Source organism: Oncorhynchus masou, chromosome 9 (genome assembly GCF_036934945.1).
Source record: "Oncorhynchus masou masou isolate Uvic2021 chromosome 9, UVic_Omas_1.1, whole genome shotgun sequence".
Classification (NCBI taxonomy): domain Eukaryota; kingdom Metazoa; phylum Chordata; class Actinopteri; order Salmoniformes; family Salmonidae; genus Oncorhynchus; species Oncorhynchus masou.
In genome coordinates, this window is record NC_088220.1 from 52,312,743 (window position 1) to 52,336,662 (window position 23,920).

General features: G+C 46.3%; 1 protein-coding gene across 1 annotated transcript in view; it reads right to left on the reverse strand.

Moving 5' to 3' along the window:
- plekhg2 (pleckstrin homology domain containing, family G (with RhoGef domain) member 2) overlaps positions 1–23,920 on the reverse strand; it is a 46,486-nt gene that overhangs the window by 15,662 nt on the left and 6,904 nt on the right. The window contains 2 exon segments of the mRNA XM_064974361.1: positions 4,587–4,990; positions 12,338–12,415. Of these exon segments, the coding sequence (XP_064830433.1) occupies positions 4,587–4,990; positions 12,338–12,386 (453 nt within the window). The 5' untranslated portion in view covers positions 12,387–12,415.

A 23,920-nucleotide genomic window follows, 5' to 3' on the forward strand; every position in this document is an offset into this window, starting at 1 on the left:
ATCCTCTAACGCATACCCCACACACCCACCATGATATGTCCTGAAGAACTGATATGTCTCTCTCTCTCTCTCTCTCTCTCTCTCTCTCTCTCTCTCTCTCTCTCTCTCTCTCTCTCTCTCTCTCTCTCTCTCTCTCTCTCTCTCTCTCTCTCTCTCTCTCTCTCTCTCTCTCTCTCTCTCTCTCTCTCTCTCTCTCTCTCTCTCTCTCTCTCTCTCTCTCTCTCTCTCTCTCTCTCTCTCTCTCTCTCTCTCTCTCTCTCTCTCTCTCTCTCTCTCTCTCTCTCTCTCTCTCTCTCTCTCTCTCTCTCAACCACACACAGGAGCACATTTACCCCTCCGCTCTCAGCACCGTTCTCCCAGCGCGCTGATTGCATCACCTGCTGATCTCCACCTGCTAATGGGCAGCATTGGCAACGTTCCCCCCTCTCTCCACATCAAGCAGGGGCAGAACCCCTTAACTACGCAATGCCGGTACAGGGACAAGGTGGAGACGCAATTCAGCGGCTCAGACACGAGAGGTATGTGACAGGGTCTAAATGAAATCACAACACCTTCTTTGCCTGCTATGAGGATAATACAGTGCCACCGCCGTGGCCCGCTAACAAGGACTGCGCACCCCCCCTCTCCTTCTCTGTGGCTTCTGCGAGAAAAACAATTAAACATGTTAACCCTCGCAAGGCTGCTGGCCTAGACGGCATACCTAGCCGCTCCCTATCCCAGTCTGTTGTCCCCACATGCTTCAAGATGGGTACCATTGTTCCTGTACCCAAGAAGGTAAAGATAACTGCTTGCATCCCACCCCAACAGGTTCACAAGCTCATCATCAAGCTGGAAGCGCTGTGTCTCGACCCCACCCTGTGAAATTGGGTCCTGGACTTCCTGACGGGCCACCCCCAGGTGGTGAAGGTAAGAAACAACATCTCCACTTGGCTGACCCTCAACACTGGGGCCCCACAAGGGTGCGTGCTCAGCCCCCTCCTGTACTCCCTGTCCACCCTCGACTGCGTGGCCATGCACGTCTCCAACTCAATCATAAAGTTTGCAGGCGACACAGTAGTGGGCTTGATTACCAACCCACTCAATGTCAACAAAACAAAGGAGATAATCATGGATTTCAGGAAACAGCAGAGGGGGCACCCCCCTATCCACATCGAAAGGACAGCAGTGGAGATTGTGGAAAGTTTTATGTTCCTCGGTGTACATATCACCGACAAACTGAAATGGTTCACACACACAGACAGCGTGGTGAAGAAGGCGCAACAGCGCCTCTTCAACATCAGGAGGCTGAAGAAATTTGGCTTGTCACCCAAAACCCTGACAAACTTTTACAGATGCACAATCGGGCTGTATCACAACGTGGTACGGCAACTGCACTGCCCTCAACCGCAACCCTCTCAAGAGGGTGGTGCGGTCTACACAACGCATCACCGGGGGCAAACTACCTGCCCTCCAGGACACCTACAACACACGATGTCACAGGAGGCCAAAAAGATCATCAAGGACAACAACCACCCAAGACACAGACTGTTCAGCCCGTTAACATCCAGAAAGCGAGGTCAGTGCAGGTGCATCAAAGCAGGTACCGAGAGACTGAAAAACAGCTTCTATCTCAAGGGCATCAGTGTCTGTTTGTTTTGTCGTTATTTAGTATGGTCAGGGCGTGATTTGGGGTGGGCAGTCTGTTTGTTTTTCTATGATTTTGGGATTTCTATGTTTCGGCCGAGTATGGTTCTCAATCAGAGGCAGGTGTCATTAGTTGTCTCTGATTGAGAATCATACTTAGGTAGCCTGGGTTTCACTGTTTGTTTGTGGGTGATTGTCTATGTTAGTTGCTTGTGTCAGCACAGTTCTCATTATAGCTTCACGGTTGTTATTTTGTTTATTGTTTTGTATAGTTTGTATTCAGTGTTCAGTGCTTTCTTTTGTTTAAAAAATCATCATGAACACATACCACACTGCATTTTGGTCCGTTTCATACAACGATCGTGACAATCAGACTGCTAAACAGCCTTCACTAACTCAGAGATGATGCTGCCTACATTGAGACCCAATCACTGGCCACTTTAATAAATGGACCACTAGTCACTTTAAACAATGTCACTTTAAATAATACCACTTTAATCATGTTTACATATCTTACATTACTCATATCACATGTACATACTGTATATTATACCATCTATTGCACCTTGCCTATGCTACTCGGCTATCGCTCATCCATATACTTATATGTACATATTCTCATTCACCCCTTTAGATTTGTGTGTATTAGACAGGGCTTTCATACTTCCTGTGCTTGTTGTGAAGGAAGTTGTCAGGGAAGTGAGTTTGTGTTTAGACAGGATCTCATGCCCACACCTACTGTCAATCAGTCACGTCAATGCGGAGCTATACAGAGCTCTCCGCATTGTTACAAAATTTGAGAGGCGCACGAAGATGCATTACAGAGCTTGATTTGGCCTCTGCATTTGTGAGCTCCGCAATTGCTTCACACCCTCCATATGAAACCTCCGACCACATTTTTGGATCAAGAATAAATGGGCTTTTACCCTATCTGCTACCCTACATGTAAACGTCAAACTAACCCTAAACGAGGAAAAGAGTTCCTAATTACTTTTTCAAGGGAGTGCTGGCCTCCCATAAAATTAGCCATTAAAGTGATGTCACTTCCTTTAAGACTGTCTTTCTTCTGTTTTCCTCCTCAGTCCCGTAGAGAGACTCCTGATTCCTGACCTGTCTTAATACCCTTTTGTGACTAGGGGAAAAAATATTTTTGGAAAAATAACGTTCCCGTAATAAACGGGATATTTTGTCAGGACAAGATGCTAGAATATGCATATAATTGCCAGCTTAGGATAGAAAACACTCTAAAGTTTCCAAAATTGTAAAAATATTGTCTGTGAATATAACAGAACTGATATTGCAGGCGAAAGCCTGAGAAAAATCCAATCCGGAAGTGACTCATCTTTTGAAAGCTCTTGCGTTCCAATGCGTCCCTATTGAGCAGTGAATGGGCTATCAACCGGATTACTTTTTCTCCTTATTCCCCAAGGTGTCTACAGCATTGTGATGTAGTTTTACGCATTTATGTTGAAGAATACATTGCGCAACTGGTCACCTGATGGCTCCCAGAGTGATTCTCGCGTAAAATACAGAGGTAGACATTATTCCAATCGGTCCTACTGAAAAACCAATTGTCCCGGTGGATATATTATCGAATAGATATTTGAAAAACACCTTGAGGATTGATTATAAACAACGTTTTCCATGTTTCTGTCGATATTATGAAGCTAATTTGGAATATTTTTCGACGTTTTCGTGACTGCAATTTTCCGGGGGATTTCTCAGCCAAACGTGAAGAAGAAACGGAGCTATTTCGCCTACAAAAATAATATTTATGGAAAAAAGGAACATTGGCTATCTAACTGGGAGTCTCGTGAGTGAAAACATCCAAAGCTCATCAAAGGTAAACAATTTAATTTGATTGCTTTTCTGATTTCCGTGACCAAGTTACCTGCTGCAAGCTGGACAAAATGCTATGCTAGGCTATCGATAAACTTACACAAATGCTTGTCTAGCTTTGGCTGTAAAGCATATTTTGAAAATCTGAGATGACAGGGTGATAAACAAAAGGCTAAGCTGTGTCTCAATATATTTCACTTGTGATTTTCATGAATAGGAATATTTTCTAGGAATATTTATGCTAATTAGTGGCAGTCGATGATTACGCTCCCGGACCCGCTTCCAAGGGCAATATGATTAAAAGTGTTGACGGCCGTCCACTCAGAGGGCCCCTGACTCAAAACCCCACTCTGTTCCTTATCAAACTAATTCTCCCTCTGTGTGTGTGTGTGTGTGTGTGTGTGTGTGTGTGTGTGTGTGTGTGTGTGTGTGTGTGTGTGTGTGTGTGTGTGTGTGTGTGTGTGTGTGTGTGTGTGTGTGTTTGTGAGAGAGAGAGAGAGAGATCAGTCACATACTCCTCATTGTCGCAGGCCAGCTGACCCTATCGGATAAGAGTGTGAAACACTCTTTTGAAGTAATGACTTGGATTTAATGCTGCTTTCATCCTGTGCCATGCCCTTCTCTTGCCCTCCTCGAGTTCCACCTGGGCCACTGATGGATGGAGCTACAGAGGCACAAGGGGAGGCCAGACAGGGCTCCAAGATGGCCACCGAACGAAAAGGGGATGAAAGCATTGTTCACATTTTACTAATAGGAAGCTGGTGGGAGAGTCGAGGAGTTCCTCGTCGGAAAGGGGTTGAAAAACTGCTGACACAACTACAGTATCCATGAGTTCCAGTTTCACTATAGACATTAGGCATTTTGGTATTTCCAATTCAGAAATAATCAACTCAATATGTATACTGTAAACTGTATACATGCCAATATGTAAACCATATGATGATCATGTTAAACCCTATTCTTTCCATGTCAATATGGTACCAAGTACCAGCAATGGGGAGGTAATGCTGGCCTCAGACCAGTACCAGCAGCAGGCCAGAGCATAGAGAGGAGACACACTGACTGTACTGAGGACAGGAGGAGAGGAAAGGAGAGTGGTTTGGAGGGGAGCGTTTCTTTCTTACCTCTACGATGCTCTTCAGGTCCCTCACGTATGCCTGCTCCGTCTCCACTATCTCCAGCGCCACCCTCTCCAAGCGAGACAGCTTGGGCAGGGACGCGGCGGTGGCAGGGTTTACCCCTGCTGGGAGTTGAGAGAGAGGAGTGAGGTCCAGGCTGATGTCGGAGCCGTTGCGCTGCGGCGAGGAAGGGTAGGCAGGCACGGCCCCATAGGGCAGCGAGGAGGAAGAGGAAGAGTGTCCGTCCTGCAGGGAGACGGAGGAGGCAGAGGAGCTGAGGCTGGCCGTGCGGTCGCTGTCCGAGCACACCGTGTTGACCGACGTGCAGCTCCCGCGGGAGGCGCGCTCCGACGAGGTCATCCTACTCACAATGCTGCTCAGGGAGGACACGGAGGAGGGGCGCTTGGCAGCTGGGTGAGGGGAGAAGGGAGAAGATGGAGAGAAAAGGAGGAGGCAGTCAATGTCATGTCAACATAAATCAACACAAACTAATCCAACCAACCAACCAAACAACCAACCACGCAGGACTGTTTTAACCTGACAGGCTTTTCTTGGATCACTTTCACACTTCGCTGAAGTCTATTAAAAGAAATCAGTTCAAATGACCAGGTTGGGCTGCTGGTTGGGCTGCTGGTTGGGCTGCCAGCAGCAGTTGGGAAGTTGGTTGGCACAGGTGCTCGAACACTTTGCCTTCTTCTTTTGGGGAAGAATTAGACAAAATACTTACAGTACAGCTACAAGACTAATATGTAGGTTGGTTTCTGCCATGAAAGTCAGAGCAGGTTGACTGAACAGCTTACTTTGTGTTCCTCTGAACATGACCACAAAGCTGCCATGCAGGAAACAAGGGGTGTCAAAAAAAAGGTATAATTACGAGAAAACCTTCTCTTTTTTTCACAGTTTGGTTGCTACAATCTCGCTGTCAATCTTCTTGTTCTGGCAACCTCCTGCACTTTTGTGCAAAAACACACAAAGCCAATTCAGGGCTAACAGGAAACAGAGAGACCAATTTCCTACCCCCAGCTTGATCTGCCGGTCGGTGGACTAAATTCGGTGAGGCCCCAGTGACCCCCTTTATTAGGACCATCTCAGCGTTGTCAGGCAAGGCCAATTGAACACAGGAAACAGAACACTAGACAGAGAAACATTCTGTCTGCAATCAAACAATTTGAGAGAAAATAGACTGGTTGTCATGGTAAATGAGCATGAAATAAGCCCAGGCTACGAAGAAATAGTTTCATTGTGTCGAGCGTAAAATGTAGAACTGGTGGTGCTACAATGGTTGCCCACTTTAGAAAGGGAGGGCCCACCGAGAGGAACAATCCACCACTTCCTGCAGCGTAATGGTTCAGGTTAAAGGACTGGTACATGCCCTCTCTCGCTCACGAACCTTTACATGACGACAACGAAAACAACAACTCCTTATTTAGCGACTATATGCCATCAACAACAGAATCCAGGGCCAATGTTTTCTTCTTAAAGTGTTACCCGAATCCCACCATGTAATCAGGAATCCCTTGTTTGTCTGTGACCGAGGTGTGTATCTCCATCTATCAGAAGCTTCATTTAACCATTAGCTGTTGCAGGGATTCACTGTGGTTTCCTTGCTCGAGGACATTCACATACGATTCTAAAGCATTTTGGCAGAATGAATTGTCTGAATTTGATTTAAGTAAACTCATGAGCTGCTTGAAGGGCAGTGTTTATCTACGTTGGGCTGATTCCAAGAAAAGCAGTAGAATGACTCCAGTCTTATATGGATGGAAAATTGCTTGGCTTCAGTAGAGAAAATAGAGAAAGACAGCAGAATATGCCCTACAGCTTAACATAGATGTGAATGCTGGACTGGGGGTAATCTCCATTTAGTAAGATGCCGGGTGAGACTCCTTGTGCACGTGTGCATGAAAAACAAATCGTATCACTTCTGGAAACAAAAAGATCAATTATGATAAACTATCTTATTAAAGTCAATTTTATTATAATCAAGGATTCATTAACTTAAAAAAAAATTTGGTTTGTTTTTACAATCGGTTAAAAGGAGGTCAAACAGCCCTTATTCTATAAACACACTGGATATTTATGTTAAGACACTTGACTGCAAAAGGGCAGATGCATCGTTACCAATAATTATATAGAAAAATGATATAATCAAGTATAATTGCTCCAAAATTTTACTATACTTTCTAATTGCTGACATTTTACACAATGAATCTTAGTGGTTTTCCATGGAGAGTGTCCAAAGTTTCATTTTCAACCTCACGGCTGCCCAATTGGGAATTACCTTATTTGAGGCTAACACAGACTATAAACTTGCAATATGTGTATATGGATAGAGTTTCCATGGTCATAAGTCAAATCACTGCATTACGCAGTGCTATATTGCTCTCGTCAAAGCTGATACCTGACCCATTGTCTTTATCCTCTCCCTGGAGCCTGGGCGGCCGCTGCCGTTTTCCAGCACTCCCATTCAGAAAAGCTAACACTTAGAAATAAAGATGCTATCTGGAACCTAAAAGAGTTCTTCAGCTGTCCCTATAGGAGAAGTTTTTTGAGAACCTTTTTGAGAGAGTTCTACCCGGAACCAAAAAGGGTTCTCCTATGGGAACAGCCGGAGGACCCTTTTGGAACCCTTTAATCATGGCTGAGTAGGATTTTGTTGATTCAACTAATCCTCTTTCACAGAGTAATGTCACCGTAATCGAATATTTTTTGGGGAAAACTGGCAATTGAGTCGTGAGAGTAGAATGGATTCAACTCAAGAGACCCATGTGGGCTCAAGTGGAACATTCAGGAAGATTTTTCTACACTGACGTATCACCAAAGCTGCTCCACAGTAGGTATATACAATCGCAGTATTTTCCCTGGCGTCAAAATGTTTAAGACAGCCCACCAAAACACAGACGTGGGTTGAGATGAGATCAGAGAAAAGGTTGGAGAGTGAGCCCAAAGGTCTGGAGTGGATACTCTGAGTAATACTCTAAATAATACTGCCACAATCAGGGTTAAACATGTTAACATTATTGTACTAACGCAGGATATATGGCCAAAGCCATATCTGAGGTGACCAGTCCTGTGCACACTAACCTACCCAACAGTCATAGTAGTAAACTCACCAAAGAAAGAAACTTCCCTTTTTCGGGACCCTGTCATTCAAAGATAATTCATAAAAATCCAAACAACTTCACAGATCTTCATTGTAGAGGGTTTAAACACTGTTTTCCATGCTTGTTCAATGAACTATAAACAATTAATGAACATGCACCTGTGGAACGGTCGTTAAGACATTAACAGCTTACAGACGGTAGACAATTAAGATCACAGTTATGAAAGCTTAGGACAGAGGCCTTACTACTGACTAAAAAACACCTAAAGAAAGATGCCCAGGGTCCCTGCTCATCTGCGTGAACATGCCTTAGGCATGCTACAAGGAGGCATGAGGACTGCAGATGTGGCCAGGGCAATAAATTGCAATGTGCGTACTGTGAGACTCCTAAGACAGAGCTACAGGGAGACAGGGTGGACAGCTGATCATCCTCGCAGTGGCAGAATGCGTGTAACAACACCTGCACACGATCGGTACATCCGAACATCACACCTGCGGGACAGGTACAGGATGGAAACAACAACTGCCCGAGTTACACCAGGAACGCACAATCCCTCCATCAGTGCTCAGAGAGGCTGGACTGAGGGCTTATAGGCCAGTTGTAAGGCAGGTCCTCACCAGACATCACTGGCAACAACGTCGCCTATTGGCATAAACCCACCGTCGCTGGATCAGACAGGGCTGGCAAAAAGTGCTCTTCACTGACGTTTCACCAGGGGTGATGGTTGGATTCGCGTTTATCGTCGAAGGAATGAGCGTTACACCGAGGCCTGTACTCTGGAATGGGATCGATTTGGAGGTGGAGGGTCCGTCATGGTCTGGGGCGGTGTGTCTCAGCATCATCAGACTGAGCTTGTCATTGCAGGCAATCTCAACATTGTGCGTTACAGGGAAGACATCCTCCTCCCTCATGTGGTACCCTTCCTGCAGGCTCATCCTGACATGACCCTCCAGCATGACAATGCCACCAGCCATACTGCTCGTTCTGTGCGTGTTTTCCTGCAAGACAGGAATGTCAGTGTTCTGCCATGGCCAGCGAAGAGCCCGGATCTCAATCCCATTGAGCATGTCTGGGACCTGTTGGATCGGAGGGGGAGGGCTAGGGCCATTCTCCCCAGAAAGGTCTGGGAACCTGCAGGTGCCTTGGTGGAAGAGTGGGATAACATCTCACAGCAAGTACTGGCAAATCTATTGCAGTCCATGAGGAGGAGATGCACTGCAGTACTTAATACATCTGGTGACCACACCAGATACTGACTGTTACTTTTGATTTTGACCCCTCCCCCCTTTGTTCAGGGACACATTATTCCATTTCTGTTAGTCACATGTCTGTGGAACTTGTTCAGTTTATGTCTCAGTTGTTGAATCTTGTTATGTTCATACAAATATTTACACATGTTAAGTTTGCTGAAAATAAACGCAGTTGACAGTGAGAACACATTTCTTTTTTTGCTGAGTTTATGTACAGCGGTTTATTTGTTTCAGCTGCCATTTCCCTAGTATTTGTTAAGACATTATTTTGCAGAAACGGGTCATTTCTGGCACAGTATATAACAATTAAACACAGTATTGTTAAACTACCTGCTACAAACTGGTACGCAGCGGTGCTTGTAAAAAACAAGAATGAGCTATTAGGTCATAATTGTGTAATTACAATTGACCATGTAACCAGAAAGTCTAATCAGGTAAATATCACTGTAAAATAAAGCTAACCACACTGGTCAGTGGAGGCCTTGAACAGTCTACTATTTCCATTTATCCAGTAATGGTCCAATGAGGGCTAAGGACAGCCCTACTAACTCAATCACCAGTGCTAAAAGTCTCCTGCAGTGTCAAACAGGGGCATGCCTTCATCTACTGACGGTTATAATCTATTAGAGACCTACTCCAGCAAACAGCAACAGTCCCCTACCTGCTAAAGAGTGAGCTCAGCCTCTCCCTTGGCCACCAGAACGCATGAGGTCAGACTGCTGCTTCAGTCCCATACAGGCAGAGTTCTCAGACCACTGACCAGCCAGCTCCACACCCCACACTGAACCCTCTGGCCTGGATCCACCGCCCGCCTGCCGTTCAACCAAACTCAGTTACGTCAACCACACTCCAACTCAACTAACAGTTATTACAATTGATCGTTTTTTCCCCACCAGACAGCACACCTCCATCTCACCTCATTCATCTGGCAATGGCCTCTCTTAGAGCACTTTGTGAGTCTGACTTTGTACAGACTACAGAGACCACAGAGACTACAGAGACAGGAACTGTCATTGTTAGCAAGAGACATGCAGAGTGTGTGTGAGAGAGAGAGAAGGAGAGAGAGACAGAGAGAGAGAGAGAAGGAGAGAGAGCATGGAGCAGAAGAGTGAGAGGACAGAGGCAAGCAGAGAAACAGAAGAGAAAGGAGGGTAGGGTTTAAGGGTAGCTGCAGGAGAGTTTTCACCACCATAGTCCCTACCACCATAGGGAGAGGGAGATGGAGAGAGAGAGAGAGAGAGAGAGACTTTTTAGTGTATTTTTTCCAGTTTTCGTACACCTCAGGGTGCAAGCCAATGATGAAGCAAGGGCAGAGAGAAGGCGAAAGCTTGGCACAGTTGCTATTTTCTGCTCTTTCTGAAACAGAAAAAAAGCTCTGGACCCCGCAGAGAAAACCAAAAGGAAATGCTGGCTTTTCATGTTGCGTTCACCTTATTTGGTGTTTTGGAATACTGATTATTTGGGGGAGTTTCAAGTCAGTATGTGTGTCAAAGACGGCCTTTGAGAAAGAGAAGGTAAACAGATGACATAGTTTAGGGGAGAGATGGTCCTCTGCTCGCTGATATAACAGAACAGCCTGTGTGTGTTGAACGAGGCCTGCACCTGACAACCCATCAGAGGATGTGGTTGGAACCAAAACACACAGTTTTTAGCTGAGAGCACGCTTGACTTCGGTGCAGTTGCTAGGGGCGACGGGGGAAAAGTGCAAATGAGCTCAGTGAGAGACGTGTTAGTTGGACTTTCAAGGGTCATTAGCAGATTCCAACAGCATTGCTCTCTGTTTGGTGTTTTAGGCTGGGTTTCTGTATAGCACTTTGTGACATCTGCTGATGTAAAAATTAATTTGATTGATTGATCAGCAACAACAAACTTGTAGGGAGTCACCCTGGTCCCTGCCTCGCTGACTAACCACAAACTGGCCAAGTCACGCTGACCTAGTGCTCATAGGGCCACACAGTAGCTCTCTTGTCCTCTGGCTCAGTCTCTGTAAGATGTTGTTTGACCAAAAGTGCCGTGGGCTGCCTGGTGGGCCTCCACTGGGCTCCGCGAGTAAGACGAACAAGCAAGCTGTGTTTCTTTGTGCTAATCTAGATGAAACTCACTGGGCATTCTGTAAAACAAACATTCTCACTTGAGCTAAATACACCTGAGGGACAGGCAGTCAGTGAAGGATAATGCTTTAGACGGGAAAAATGAGTGAGGAGAATGTAACTGTAACCTGAGAGTAAACATCATATAAGGAGACCCCCTGAAGTGAGTGAAACTCTAGTGGACCCCTTAGTGACTAAGAGGCTTTCCTGTTTAAATAAAAAATGAAAACACAATTATTATTTTTTTTTAACTATAAAAGCAGTATAATATAATGTTACTGCATTATGTGAAACAGTATTTTCTATGTTGGAATAAATGACCGTGCAATGCAGGAACAATAAATCCCAGAAATGTTATCTTGTGACCCTTCACAATGCCGGGCCAAAGCTAGGCCATTCTAAGGCCTTCCCAACTTCCCTATGTTTACAGAGGACTTTCCAATAAGAAGTGAACACCCTTAAACAATCCAAATTGTCTGTGCAGTTCCACAACATTTTCAGTCATGATTGACTCCGCTAATATAAGCACTCTCTTTGTTGGGAAAAACTGGGGTTTGGAAGGGGGACAAACTAAGGCCTAAATATAGTCACGCTCAGTGCCCTCCCATGGTCTCTCCACTTCCCTCTTGTCAATTTGACAATTTGGACATTTTGTCATTTGTATGCTAACCGGACACCCTTATCTTGGGCGTGCTCTGTAGCCTATTTGTTGTGTATAATCATACGTGCAGAGAGAGATTTCGTCTCTTTTTACCCCTAAACATTGTTCAACGAAACATACAGCATACAGAACACGCAGTCTAATTCCACACCCTTAACAAGAGCTCCAATGTTACACCAACAATCAGCCTTGGTGGCTCTTCATGGTGCTCATTAATGAGTTCTTTCCATCCCTATCATTAAAGATGCACTCTCAAACGTTTGTGTCATTTTCAGCCAATCGTTTTGAAAGTGGTGCTCACGAGCCAAAGGGGGTCCCTGTTTTTGGTCCACTATGTCATCCAATTCCTGTAATATGCTGCGAATTTCGCAATTCGTATGATTTCATTCAAATTTTGCAATTGGTGTGATATGTTATGAATCCAATTCGTTACAAATGTATTGTGCTTAAGATCCCAGAGTGCATTTTTTACCATATTGTAGCTACAGTGTGAACCTGCTACGGTAACAATAACAAAACAAGGTAAACACATTGAACATGTGATTTCACATTGACATGGAGCACATTAAAACATCTGAGGTTGAATAGAATACTCTGACGTTAAAACAACAATAGTGTCACAGGTGTGAGAGTATCAGTGTTGACCTCTGACCTTGGTTGCTGGGCTTTCTCTGGCTGCCTCGGCCCGCCCCCTCAGGCATGGTGTGATGGTATCGCAGGAAGTGGAAACCTGTAAAGGGCAATCAACCAAAACATCCCAAAAGAAATTAGCAAAATACAGCTGTCATTGCGCAACATAGGACATACTGTAGGGTAGACAACACTGCGAAGAAAGCATGGTTTTTCTTTCCGTTGCCCACAAGAGAGTGTGTACCTAAGTAAATCTGACCTGGATCCCCATTTACAGTGTACTTTCAGTTTGAATGTACTGTCACACCCTGGCCACAGAGAGGCTTTTATTCTCTATTTTGGTTCAGGGTGTGACTTGGGTGGGCATTCTATGTTCCTTTTTCTATGTTTTTGTATTTCTTTGTTTTTGGCCGGGTATGGTTCTCAATCAGGGACAGCTGTCTATCGTTGTCTCTGATTGAAAACCATACTTAGGTAGCTCTTGCCCACATGGGTTTTGTGGGTAGTTGCTTAATGTTTTTTGTGTCTGCACCAGACAGAACTGTTTCGGTTGTTCTCGTTGTTGTTTTGTTAATCAATGTTGAGTTCCATTAATAAAAGGATGAACATGTACCACGCTGCACCTTGGTCCTCACCTTCTTCCTCCAACAGCCATTACAGGACTATAACAAGGTCTCTGCAATGTGCACTAGCAGAGAATGTGTTCTTTCACCATTCATCGCTTCCAGGTGGCTGTTTTCCACCAGTTGTACAGCACACACAGTGGATGTTCCATTGATACATTCTCTCTACTGGTTGGGAGACACTGCTGAGGCCTCTTAAACAAAAACATGGAACAAATACCTGAGAAAGTACCAGATTTGCAAGAGCTTCGAATTCAGAAAGGCCTTTTCTCCGGCTACATTTCCAGTCCAGTGAAGCCCACTCTCTTTGGTTGAGACAGAGCGAAGCCAAAAGCGATCTTTATCAGCTCCGAAGTGGCTTCCGCTCCTTTCACTCAAAGAGGAAGGTGTAGAAAGGGAGGGGAAAAGACAGCCGAACTTGGAGCTAAAGCAATTAAAAGGCTGAAATGTGAAAGTTGCTGTTTGGGAAATAGGAAGGGAGGAGGAGGGCAGACACTGCCGCGTGGAAGAATGGTTTTCTCTTTCTCCATACACACACAAACATAATTTATGTCATGTTTGGCTGTGAGACAAGAATGTGCTCTTCTCTGGTTCTATAGCAGTGTGTTGAGTATGTGCTGTGGAGGCAGGGGACCAGGGCTGTGGTGCCGGCGGTCTTTAGGAGCAATGTTCGAGTTCCACGTTTTAATGTCACGGGCACAAGTACAGTGAAATGCATTTTTCTTGTAAGCTCTAAACCCAATAATGCAGAAAATCAATATCAATGTTGTACTAAAAATAACACAAGGTAGAACAAAAACACCAATAACAACAACAACAAATAATAAGAAGAACACGAGAAAGTAAGAAGTTATATAAAGGATCATTTCCAGTACCATATTTACAATGTGCAGGGATACGGGATCGATATAGGTAGATATGTATAGGGGTAAGGGGACTAGGCATCAGGATATATGATAAACAGAGTAGCAGCAGCGTAAATGAAGATTTTTTGTGTGTGTGTGTGTGTGTGTGTGTGTGTGTGTGTGTGTGTGTGTGTGTGTGTGTGTGTGTGTGTGTGTGTGTGTGTGTGTGTGTGTGTGTGTGTGTGTGTGTGTTGGACTGTCAGTGAGTGTATAGAGTACTGTGAGTGTGCAAAGAGACAAATACAAGGGTCAACTCAGATAGTCCATGAAGGCATTTGGTTAGCTATTTAGCAGGTTCATGGCTTGAGGATAGAAGCTGATCGGGAACCTGTTCGGGAACCTGTTGGTGTCAGACTTGCTGTTAAGAAGCATAGAGATCAGTCTATGGCTTGGGTGGCTGGAGTTTTTAACGATTTTGCCGGGCCTTCCTTTCACACCGCCTGGTATAGAGGTCCTGGATGGCAGGGAGCTCAGCCCCAGTGATGTACTGGGCTGTCCACATCACCTTCTGTAATGCTATGCGTTCGAGGGCAGCGATGCAGCGAATCAAGACACTCTCAATAGTGCAGCTGTACAACCTTTTGAGGATTTTAGAGTCTATGCCAAACCTTTTCAACCTCCTGAGGGTTGTGCATGTGGACCATTTTAAGTCCTTAGAGATTTGGACCCTTAGGAACTTGAAGCTCTCGACCCGCTCCACTACAGCCCCGTTGATGTGGATGGGGGAGTGCTCGCCTCCCAGTGTCCTGTAGTCCACGATCAGCTCCTTGGTCGTACTGATGTTAAGGGGAAGTTTGTCCCGACACCACACTGCCAGGTCACTGACCTCCTCCCTGTAGGCTCATCATTGCCAGTGATCAGGCCTACCACAGTCGTGTTGTCAGCAAACTTGATGGTGTTGGAATCATGAACAGAAAGTACAGGAGGGGACTAAGCACACACCCCTGTGGGGCTCCCGTGTTGAGGGTCAGCGTGGCGGAGGTGATGTTGCCTACCCTCACCACCTGGGGTCAGCCCGTCAGGAAGACCAGAATCCAGTTGTCGAGGGAGGTGCTCAGTCCCAAGGCCCTAAGCTTTGTGATGACCGTGGAGGGGACAATGGTGTTGAATGCTGAGCTGTAGTCTATGAACAGCATTCTCAGATACTATAGGTACTCCTCTTACTGTATCTAGGTGGGTGAGGGCAGCGTGGAGTGCAATTGAGATTGCGTCGTCTATGGATCTGTTGGGGCGGTATGCAAATTGGGTCTAGAGTGGATGTGTGCCATAGCAAGCCTTTCAAAGCACTTCATGACTGCAGATGTGAGTGCAGGGCATTAGTCATATTGTGGCTTGAAGCCTTTGCGTTCTTGGGAACAGGAATGGTGGAAGTCATCCTAAAACATGTGGGGATGACAGACTGTGACAAGGAAAAGTTCAGCGCTCCGAGTTAGATGTGAGGCGTTTGTTTATGGCTGGGAGACAGGGCCCTGACTTCCTTGGCACCTGCCCCGGTCGTCACTCTCTCTTGACCCATATCTTTCACTTCTTGCGAGACAGCTGCAGACAGCAGGGATGTCCTACATTGTAAAGACTCTCCTAAAAAAACTCCACAGCCGTAACATCATCGAGGAAGTATGCCGAGTGGCAGCGATTAGGGTACTCCAAGTCGAGTATCGGAGGGAAATGTTCTTGACACCGAAATTGGACATTTCTGTTCGAAAATCTTCTAACTTGCTTTGTTTTGCAAAGAATTTCACAGCATGACAGAGCAAGGAAATGGCTTCATCTACTGGGAATGAAGCAATCCCTCTAATCTGTCATTGTCCTGAGGACCATTCTGTGGGTTGTGTAGGAGTTCAAATTGAAATCTTCAATATTGGGAACAAAGAACCGTGCCTTTGTGTTTGTGTTGGCATGATGCAGGCCATAGAGGCCTCTCTCCATCTATCATAATGCTTCATGCCTGTGATGGAAGTCAAAAGTTACTTCATTAGCCAAGTTTAATGAACTGCTCTGGACTTTTTGCAGCCATGAGAAATGTAGAAATTGCCCTGGACCTATTCCAAGCCGTGTCCTCAAAAACATATCTCACCACAACTCCCCCATTTCACTTCCAGAGCCTGTTTCCAGTAGTGCATTACCTCATTAAAAGCCACGTCTCTTCCTACGATGAAGACATCAGAGCACCACTCTGCCCTGCCGGTCTTCCTCAAACATACTTTCTAGCCTCCACAGCTTGTTTGCTGTGAAATTCCTGAATTCCAGAAACAGGATTGTGGTAAGAATGACCCCCCCCCTCCCCACAAAACCTCTTAAGTGTAGTTTCTAATAGTGTTTGTCTGTGGGGTGGGGTGGGGTGGGGGGTACAAGTTGTTGGGTTGTTTGAGAGAGAAGGGTGGAAATGGGCCAACAGCTGGTTAACTCTGAGGTTACAGTCAGGATAAAGAGGCTCTGCTGAAGCGTAGCAGCCACCCCCGAGCCCCCTTGTACAACAGTGTACACTGTACTGTTCTCTGAGCACTCAAACATGTTCCTGGTACATGTCACTTTATCATCATGAAGGATAGGCTGTGAGAGGCCTCTTCAGGCCCTGTAATTTGGCACATTTTGGTTGGATCGCTCGTGCTGCTGCTCCAGGTGCATCCGAGAACGCTTTCAGCTCGGCTATGCTATCTGACGCGGCCAACGGATAGAAATCAACCTTTGCGCTGACAGAACCCAAATACGGGTGAGAACAGCTGGGCAGTTGCTTCAGAGTGTGTGCATGTGTGTGTGTGCGCGTGTGCATGCATCTGTGTGTGCTCTGTGTGTTTGTTCTGTGTGTCTGTGTGTGATTGTATTGGTGAATGCCTGTTTGTGTGAGTGAAATAAAATTGCACTAGATGTGCATTTTTCACTGACTACAGGCTTGAGTTGTATATTTTTAACTTAGTTCAGGCTCAGCCTGTACTTTTCTATAGTGATGTAGTTTTATCAACGGATGTGTTCCTCTTCCATAAAACAGTTATTAAAAAACAAACCATAATGTGGCTCATTAAGGCCATAATAAAATGGATTAAGGGGATTACGAAGCTATATTCCTAGTTAAAACAAAAGGTTGTATGACTGGGAAAAACCACCAAGAGTCTATGATTAAAATCCAACAAAAATCACTTTGTGTTCTAATTCCCGACATCTACTCTGAAGTGAATCTTCTGAAGTCAGCTTAACCATCATGCTCTGCACTTCATTATTCTAACTCTTTGATCAAGTGTCTGTTATGCTGTTGAACTCATTGATCAAGTGTCTGTTGTGCTGTTGAACTTATTGATCAAGTGTCTGTTGTGCTGTTGAACTCATTGATCAAGTGTTCAAAGAGCCCTTAACCAACAGAGCAGTTCAAGAAGAGTTAAGAAAATATTTACCAAATAATTTAAAAAAATAACACAATAAAATAACAATAACGAGGCTTAATACATGGGGTACCGGTACCGAGTCAGTGTGGAGGCTATATACATGGGGTACCGGTACCGAGTCAGTGTGGAGGCTAAATACATGGGGTACCGGTACCGAGTCAGTGTGGAGGCTATATACATGGGGTACCGGTACCGAGTCAGTGTGGAGGCTATATACATGGGGTACCGGTACCGAGTCAGTGTGGAGGCTAAATACATGGGGTACCGGTACCGAGTCAGTGTGGAGGCTATATACATGGGGTACCGGTACCGAGTCAGTGTGGAGGCTATATACATGGGGTACCGGTACCGAGTCAGTGTGGAGGCTATATACATGGGGTACCGGTACCGAGTCAGTGTGCAGGGGGACAGGTTAGTCAAGGTCATTTGTACATGTAGGTAGGGGTGAAGTAACTCTGCATAGATAATAAACAGCGAGTAGCAGCAGTGTACAAAACAAATGGAGGGGGTTTTGTCAATGTAGATAGTTCGGTAGCCATTTTATTAATTGTTCAGCAGTCTTATAGCTTGTGGGTAGAACCTGTTAAGGAGCCTTTTGATCCGAGACTTGGCGCTCCGGTAGCGCTTGCCGTGCGACAGCAGAGAGAACAGTCTATGACTTGGGTGACTGGAGTCTCTGACAATTTTTGGGCTTTCCTCTGACACCGCCTATTACATAGGTCCTGGATGGCAGGAAGCTTGGCCCCAGCTTGGGCCGTACACACTACCCTCTGTAACGCCTTACGGTCAGATGTCAGGCAGTTGCCATACCAGGCGGTGATGCAACCAGTCACGCTCTCAATGGTGCAGCTGTAGAATGTTTTGAGGACCCATGCCAAATCTTTTCAGTCTCCTGAGGGGCAAAAGGTGTTGTCGTGTCCACTTCACGACTGTCTTGGTGTGTTTGGACCATGATAGTTTGTTGGTGATGTGGACACCAAGGAACTTGAAAACTCTTGACCCGCTCCATTACAGCCCCTCAATGTTATTAATGGGGGCCTGTTCGGCCCGCCTTTTCCTGTAGTCCATCAAGTGTCTGTTGTGCTGTTGAACTCATTGATCAAGTGTCTGTTATGCTGCTGAACTCTTTGATCCAATCCACAGAACAATGCAGATGTCAGTCGAGCCATTACTTTACACTTTTGATTCCTATTACCAATTGCATGATAATAAACAATTGCCTGATTTCTATGAACAATTCCATCCGGTCGGTCCCGTCTGGCCGGCTGACTGGTCCTATCTCAAAATCATAGGCATGACGCAAGATAGGATTCCAAACAGATTTAAATAACAGTTATTGGCTATCCAGCAAGCTAGCTAGCTAATTTTACTAGCTAAGTGAGGAGAAACAATAAAACAAACATTTAACTGTTTTAAATCTCTAAAACTGATCAGCTGCTTTTACTAAAAAAATATGTATATATTCTGAAGCGTGTGCGGTTCATCCACTGCCATAGGTTCCTCAGCTCTACCATATGAGCTGACAGCTTATAGCTCTACTAACTTGAGATAATTTATGCCACAATCCAAACATCTCTCAAAAACATACAGAGTGACCTCATCAAACTTCCCTGCAATCTGTGTCAAGGATACGACGAGAGAGAAGCGGTCAAACTACTGAACAACTGAATGCAGACACAGAGACGCACGCACCCACCCACCCACCCACCCACCCACACACCCGCACCCGCACACACACACACACACACACACACACACACACACACACACACACACACACACACACACACACACACACACACACACCCACACACACACACACAGTACTCTTGAACATACAGTATGTGTGTGGTGTGGGGGGGGACAACCTTGGGATGTTCAACAGTTAACACGGTCACAGAGGGGGTCAGGTTTAGTGGTAGGGTGGATGGGGCGGGTGCTACAAAAACATAAATAAATACAGAGAGAGAGGGAGGGACGATGATCGCTGGGGACCACAACAACGGGGGCGTGCGTCAGCGACAGGGAGGCTACTCCATTGTCCATCCAAAGGCAGGGCGGGCAGTGGCCATTGTCAGAGGACCAGCTGACATTCATGTTCCCTCAGGGTCAGAGAGGCCCAGCAGCCCATTCAGTGGGCCACAGCCCAGACTCTTCTCTCCTGCCACCTCCTTATTCTCTCAGACAACAAAGGGCTTCTTTTGTGTGAGGGAGGGAGTGGGGAGGGAGGGCTGGACAAGCCCCTGATCATAATGGAAAACGCTGGGTAGGGGGGCGGCACGCGGAACACACACTAACACACATACACAGACTCATACATTCGCCCCCAGAAATATACACACAGGCACATACAATAAACTGAAAGTGTTTGGTCAAGAGAGGTAAGAGCAATAGTTTAAAGAGGTCTGGTCCCGTGGCGGTGTTTAGGCTACTGAATGTAGGGAACACAGTATGTGTGGTCTGCCGTGCAGCAGTTGTTATTTTGTTATCTCGGGGGCTCAATTAATGAGCTGAACACTCAGTCGTCTCAACCACTAAATCAACATGACCCTCAGAATTCTAGTCAGAGACAATATTCTCTGTCTAGCAGCTGACCAGTAGGGGATAATACATTGAGTTTGGTTGAGTCATGGTGGATTACAGGAGACCCGGTGGCTCTTAGGATTAAGGGTTAAAAGCTCATTGGTTTAAAGGTTATCTAAATATAAAGATGTAATATGTGCCATTTCATAGCAGACAATTTATTTATGATCTGGACTGGTCACCTGAAGCTATTTGAAGCAGATGGAGACAGTCGTGCTGCTATGGCCAATGACGAACACTAAATGTGATTTGAGAAGATTTGAAATTGGGTGTGATGGACAGGCTTTCTATTTTGAGCTGGGTTGAATCAACATCTGTTGGCCTATGTAGGCCCGCTTTACAACTCTCAGAGGCTCCTCTGTCCAAAACTGAGAAGTTGCACTTCTGGTTAACTACGTCAAGCAGCCGCTCCAACAAAATAGCAGCTGTGTTCTTCAGTAATATGCTACATGTGAGCAATTACCAAGTAAACAATGTGGCGATGTCACCGGGGGAAAAGTAGGTGTAACTGTGACACTACCTGGCATGGGTGGGGCATTTGACATCGACCTTGTGACGTCAGCAATCAGAGACGAGAGACCAAAATGATCCTGTGTTCTGTTCCTTTCTGGGATGTGTCATGATTGCGCACAAAGGCCATCAATCCCCTAAAGAGCTTCCATAAGGGAGGAAGTAAATCCATCAAATTGGCCCGGGAAAGCTGTAACATCCAAAGTCTCTGGACCTCTATCAATGTGTCATCGGCTGGAGTAAAGAATGGGGCCATAAAGAAAGGCAATGGGGAAGGCACTAGGATCCAAGAGGCAGTCAAACAAACACGCCAGGAGGGAAATTCCATTTCTCTTCGTGCATGCACGGGACTAATTATAGATGCTGAGATGTACTGTCTGTCTGTCTGTCTGTCTGTCTGTCTGTCTGTCTGTCTGTCTGTCTGTCTGTCTGTCTGTCTGTCTGTCTGTCTGTCTGTCTGTCTGTCTGTCTGTCTGTCTGTCTGTCTGTCTGTCTGTCTGTCTGTCTGTCTGTCTGTCTGTCACTGTATTGTACTGTAGGAGGTGACAGCACAGTATTCTGTTTTAGCACTTTACCATAGACAGAAGGGTGGGGGGTTAGTGGGCACAGAGGTGCCAGGAAAGGTGGAGAGGTGTCATACATTGTGCATGGAGTCAGGGAGGGAGAGATGGTATTGGGGGGAGATGAAGAGGTATTTGGAGTGAGATGAAGAGGTATTGGGAGGGAGATGAAGAGGTATTGGGAGGGAGATGAAGAGGTATTTGGAGTGAGATGAAGAGGTATTTGGAGTGAGATGAAGAGGTATTGGGAGGGAGATGAAGAGGTATTGGGAGGGAGATGAAGAGGTATTGGGAGGGAGATGAAGAGGTATTTGGAGTGAGATGAAGAGGTATTTGGAGTGAGATGAAGAGGTATTGGGAGGGAGATGAAGAGGTATTGGGAGGGAGATGAAGAGGTATTTGGAGTGAGATGAAGAGGTATTTGGAGTGAGATGAAGAGGTATTGGGAGGGAGATGAAGAGGTATTGGGAGGGAGATGAAGAGGTATTGGGAGGGAGATGAAGAGGTATTTGGAGTGAGATGAAGAGGTATTTGGAGTGAGATGAAGAGGTATTGGGAGGGAGATGGGGCTGAAAGTTGGAGTACTGTGGATGGGGAGACGGGGTATTTACAATGAAGGCGTTGCAAGGAAATAGTAGGGGCCTTGGACCCATGGGAAGAGACACATGTATGTGTGTGCATGAGAGGGAGAGGAGGGATTGATGACTCATGGAAAACACTCCCAAGAGACAGTCTGGTCCTGAGTCACCTGACAGACAGAGGAACACATTCACAGCCACACACACCCACAATATACACACCTGTACATGGGAATAAAATCACATAACCACACACAGCTGCCTCTAAGAAAAAACTAAACAGCTTATCAAATCACAGTGAACACATCACTCTCTCTCTCCCCCCACCCCTCTCTCTTTCTCTCTCGGTCTCTTTTTCTTATCACATCTTCGAACCAGACAGCCCTTTAAAAAGCTTCCTGGCCACTGAGTGAACTGTGAGGTCTGTCATTTTGTGGTATCCCGTTCTCTCAATGTCGCCACTAGAGCTCATTCTGAGTATCCCATTCTCTCACTGTTGCCGCTAGAGCTCATACTGAGTGTCCCGTTCTCTCACTGTCGCCGCTAGAGCTCATTCTGAGTGTCCCGTTGTCTCACTGTCGCCGCTAGAGCTCATTCTGAGTATCCCGTTCTCTCACTGTCGCCGCTAGAGCTCATACTGAGTGTCCCGTTCTCTCACTGTCGCCGCTAGAGCTCATTCTGAGTGTCCCGTTGTCTCACACTCGCCGCTAGAGCTCATTCTGAGTATCCCGTTCTCTCACTGTCGCCGCTAGAGCTCATACTGAGTGTCCCGTTCTCTCACTGTCGCCGCTAGAGCTCATTCTGAGTGTCCCGTTGTCTCACACTCGCCGCTAGAGCTCATTCTGAGTATTCCGTTCTCTCACTGTCGCCGCTAGAGCTCATTCTGAGTGTCCCGTTCTCTCACTGTCGCCGCTAGAGCTCATTCTGAGTGTCCCGTTGTCTCACACTCGCCGCTAGAGCTCATTCTTAGTATCCCGTTCTCTCACTGTCGCCGCTAGAGCTCATTCTGAGTGTCCCGTTCTCTCACTGTCGCCGCTAGAGCTCATTCTGAGTGTCCCGTTCTCTCACTGTCGCCGCTAGAGCTCATTCTGAGTATCCCGTTCTCTCACTGTCGCCGCTAGAGCTCATTCTGAATGTCCCGTTCTCTCACTGTCACCGCTAGAGCTCATTCTGAGTATCCCGTTCTCTCACTGTCGCCGCTAGAGCTCATTCTTAGTATCCCGTTCTCCCACTGTCGCCGCTAGAGCTCATTCTGAGTGTCCCGTTCTCTCACTGTCGCCGCTAGAGCTCATTCTTAGTATCCCGTTCTCTCACTGTCGCCGCTAGAGCTCATTCTGAGTGTCCCGTTCTCTCACTGTCGCCACTAGAGCTCATTCTGAGTGTCCCGTTCTCTCACTGTCGCCGCTAGAGCTCATTCTTAGTATCCCGTTCTCTCACTGTCGCCACTAGAGCTCATTCTGAGTGTCCCGTTCTCTCACTGTCGCCGCTAGAGCTCATTCTGAGTATCCCGTTCTCTCACTGTCGCCGCTAGAGCTCATTCTGAGTGTCCCGTTCTCTCACTGTCGCTGCTAGAGCTCATTCTGAGTATCCCGTTCTCTCACTGTCGCCTCTAGAGCTCATTCTGAGTGTCCCGTTCTCTCACTGTCGCCGCTAGAGCTCATTCTGAGTGTCCCGTTGTCTCACTGTCGCCGCTAGAGCTCATTCTGAGTATCCCGTTCTCTCACTGTCCCTGCTAGAGCTCATTCTGAGTGTCCCGTTGTCTCACTGTCGCCGCTAGAGCTCATTCTGAGTGTCCCGTTCTCTCACTGTCGCCGCTAGAGCTCATTCTGAGTATCCCGTTCTCTCACTGTCGCCGCTAGAGCTCATTCTGAGTGTCCCGTTGTCTCACTGTCGCCGCTAGAGCTCATTCTGAGTATCCCGTTCTCTCACTGTCGCCGCTAGAGCTCATTCTGAGTATCCCGTTCTCTCACTGTCGCCGCTAGAGCTCATTCTGAGTATCCCGTTCTCTCACTGTCGCCGCTAGAGCTCATTCTGAGTATCCCGTTCTCTCACTGTCGCCGCTAGAGCTCATTCTGAGTATCCCGTTCAAAGAACATACTTTCATCATAGGCAGGTAAACCCACATAGACCAATGAGACACATACACATACTGTACTTCTGTCTCCATACATCACTGATCTAATAAAAATCTAGAGACCAAAGCCAAGACTGCATTGTTGTGTGCAGGTTTCTGGCTGTGCTGTATATTCAAATGTGCCCTGCTGGTATTGGCTGGCTCTCTCTTTACTTCTGCTGGGGGACCCATTTGCACAGAGCTGGGAAGCTCATCAGTCCAAATTCCTTCAGGGGGAAATGGGGATTAAGCCTATTCCCTCTGAGCATTTGGAGGAAGGGGGTTCACACTCCTGAAGTTAGGGGGTTAGGGGGAACGAAGAGAGGACAAGTTGCTGAAAGAGAGGGGTATGTTTC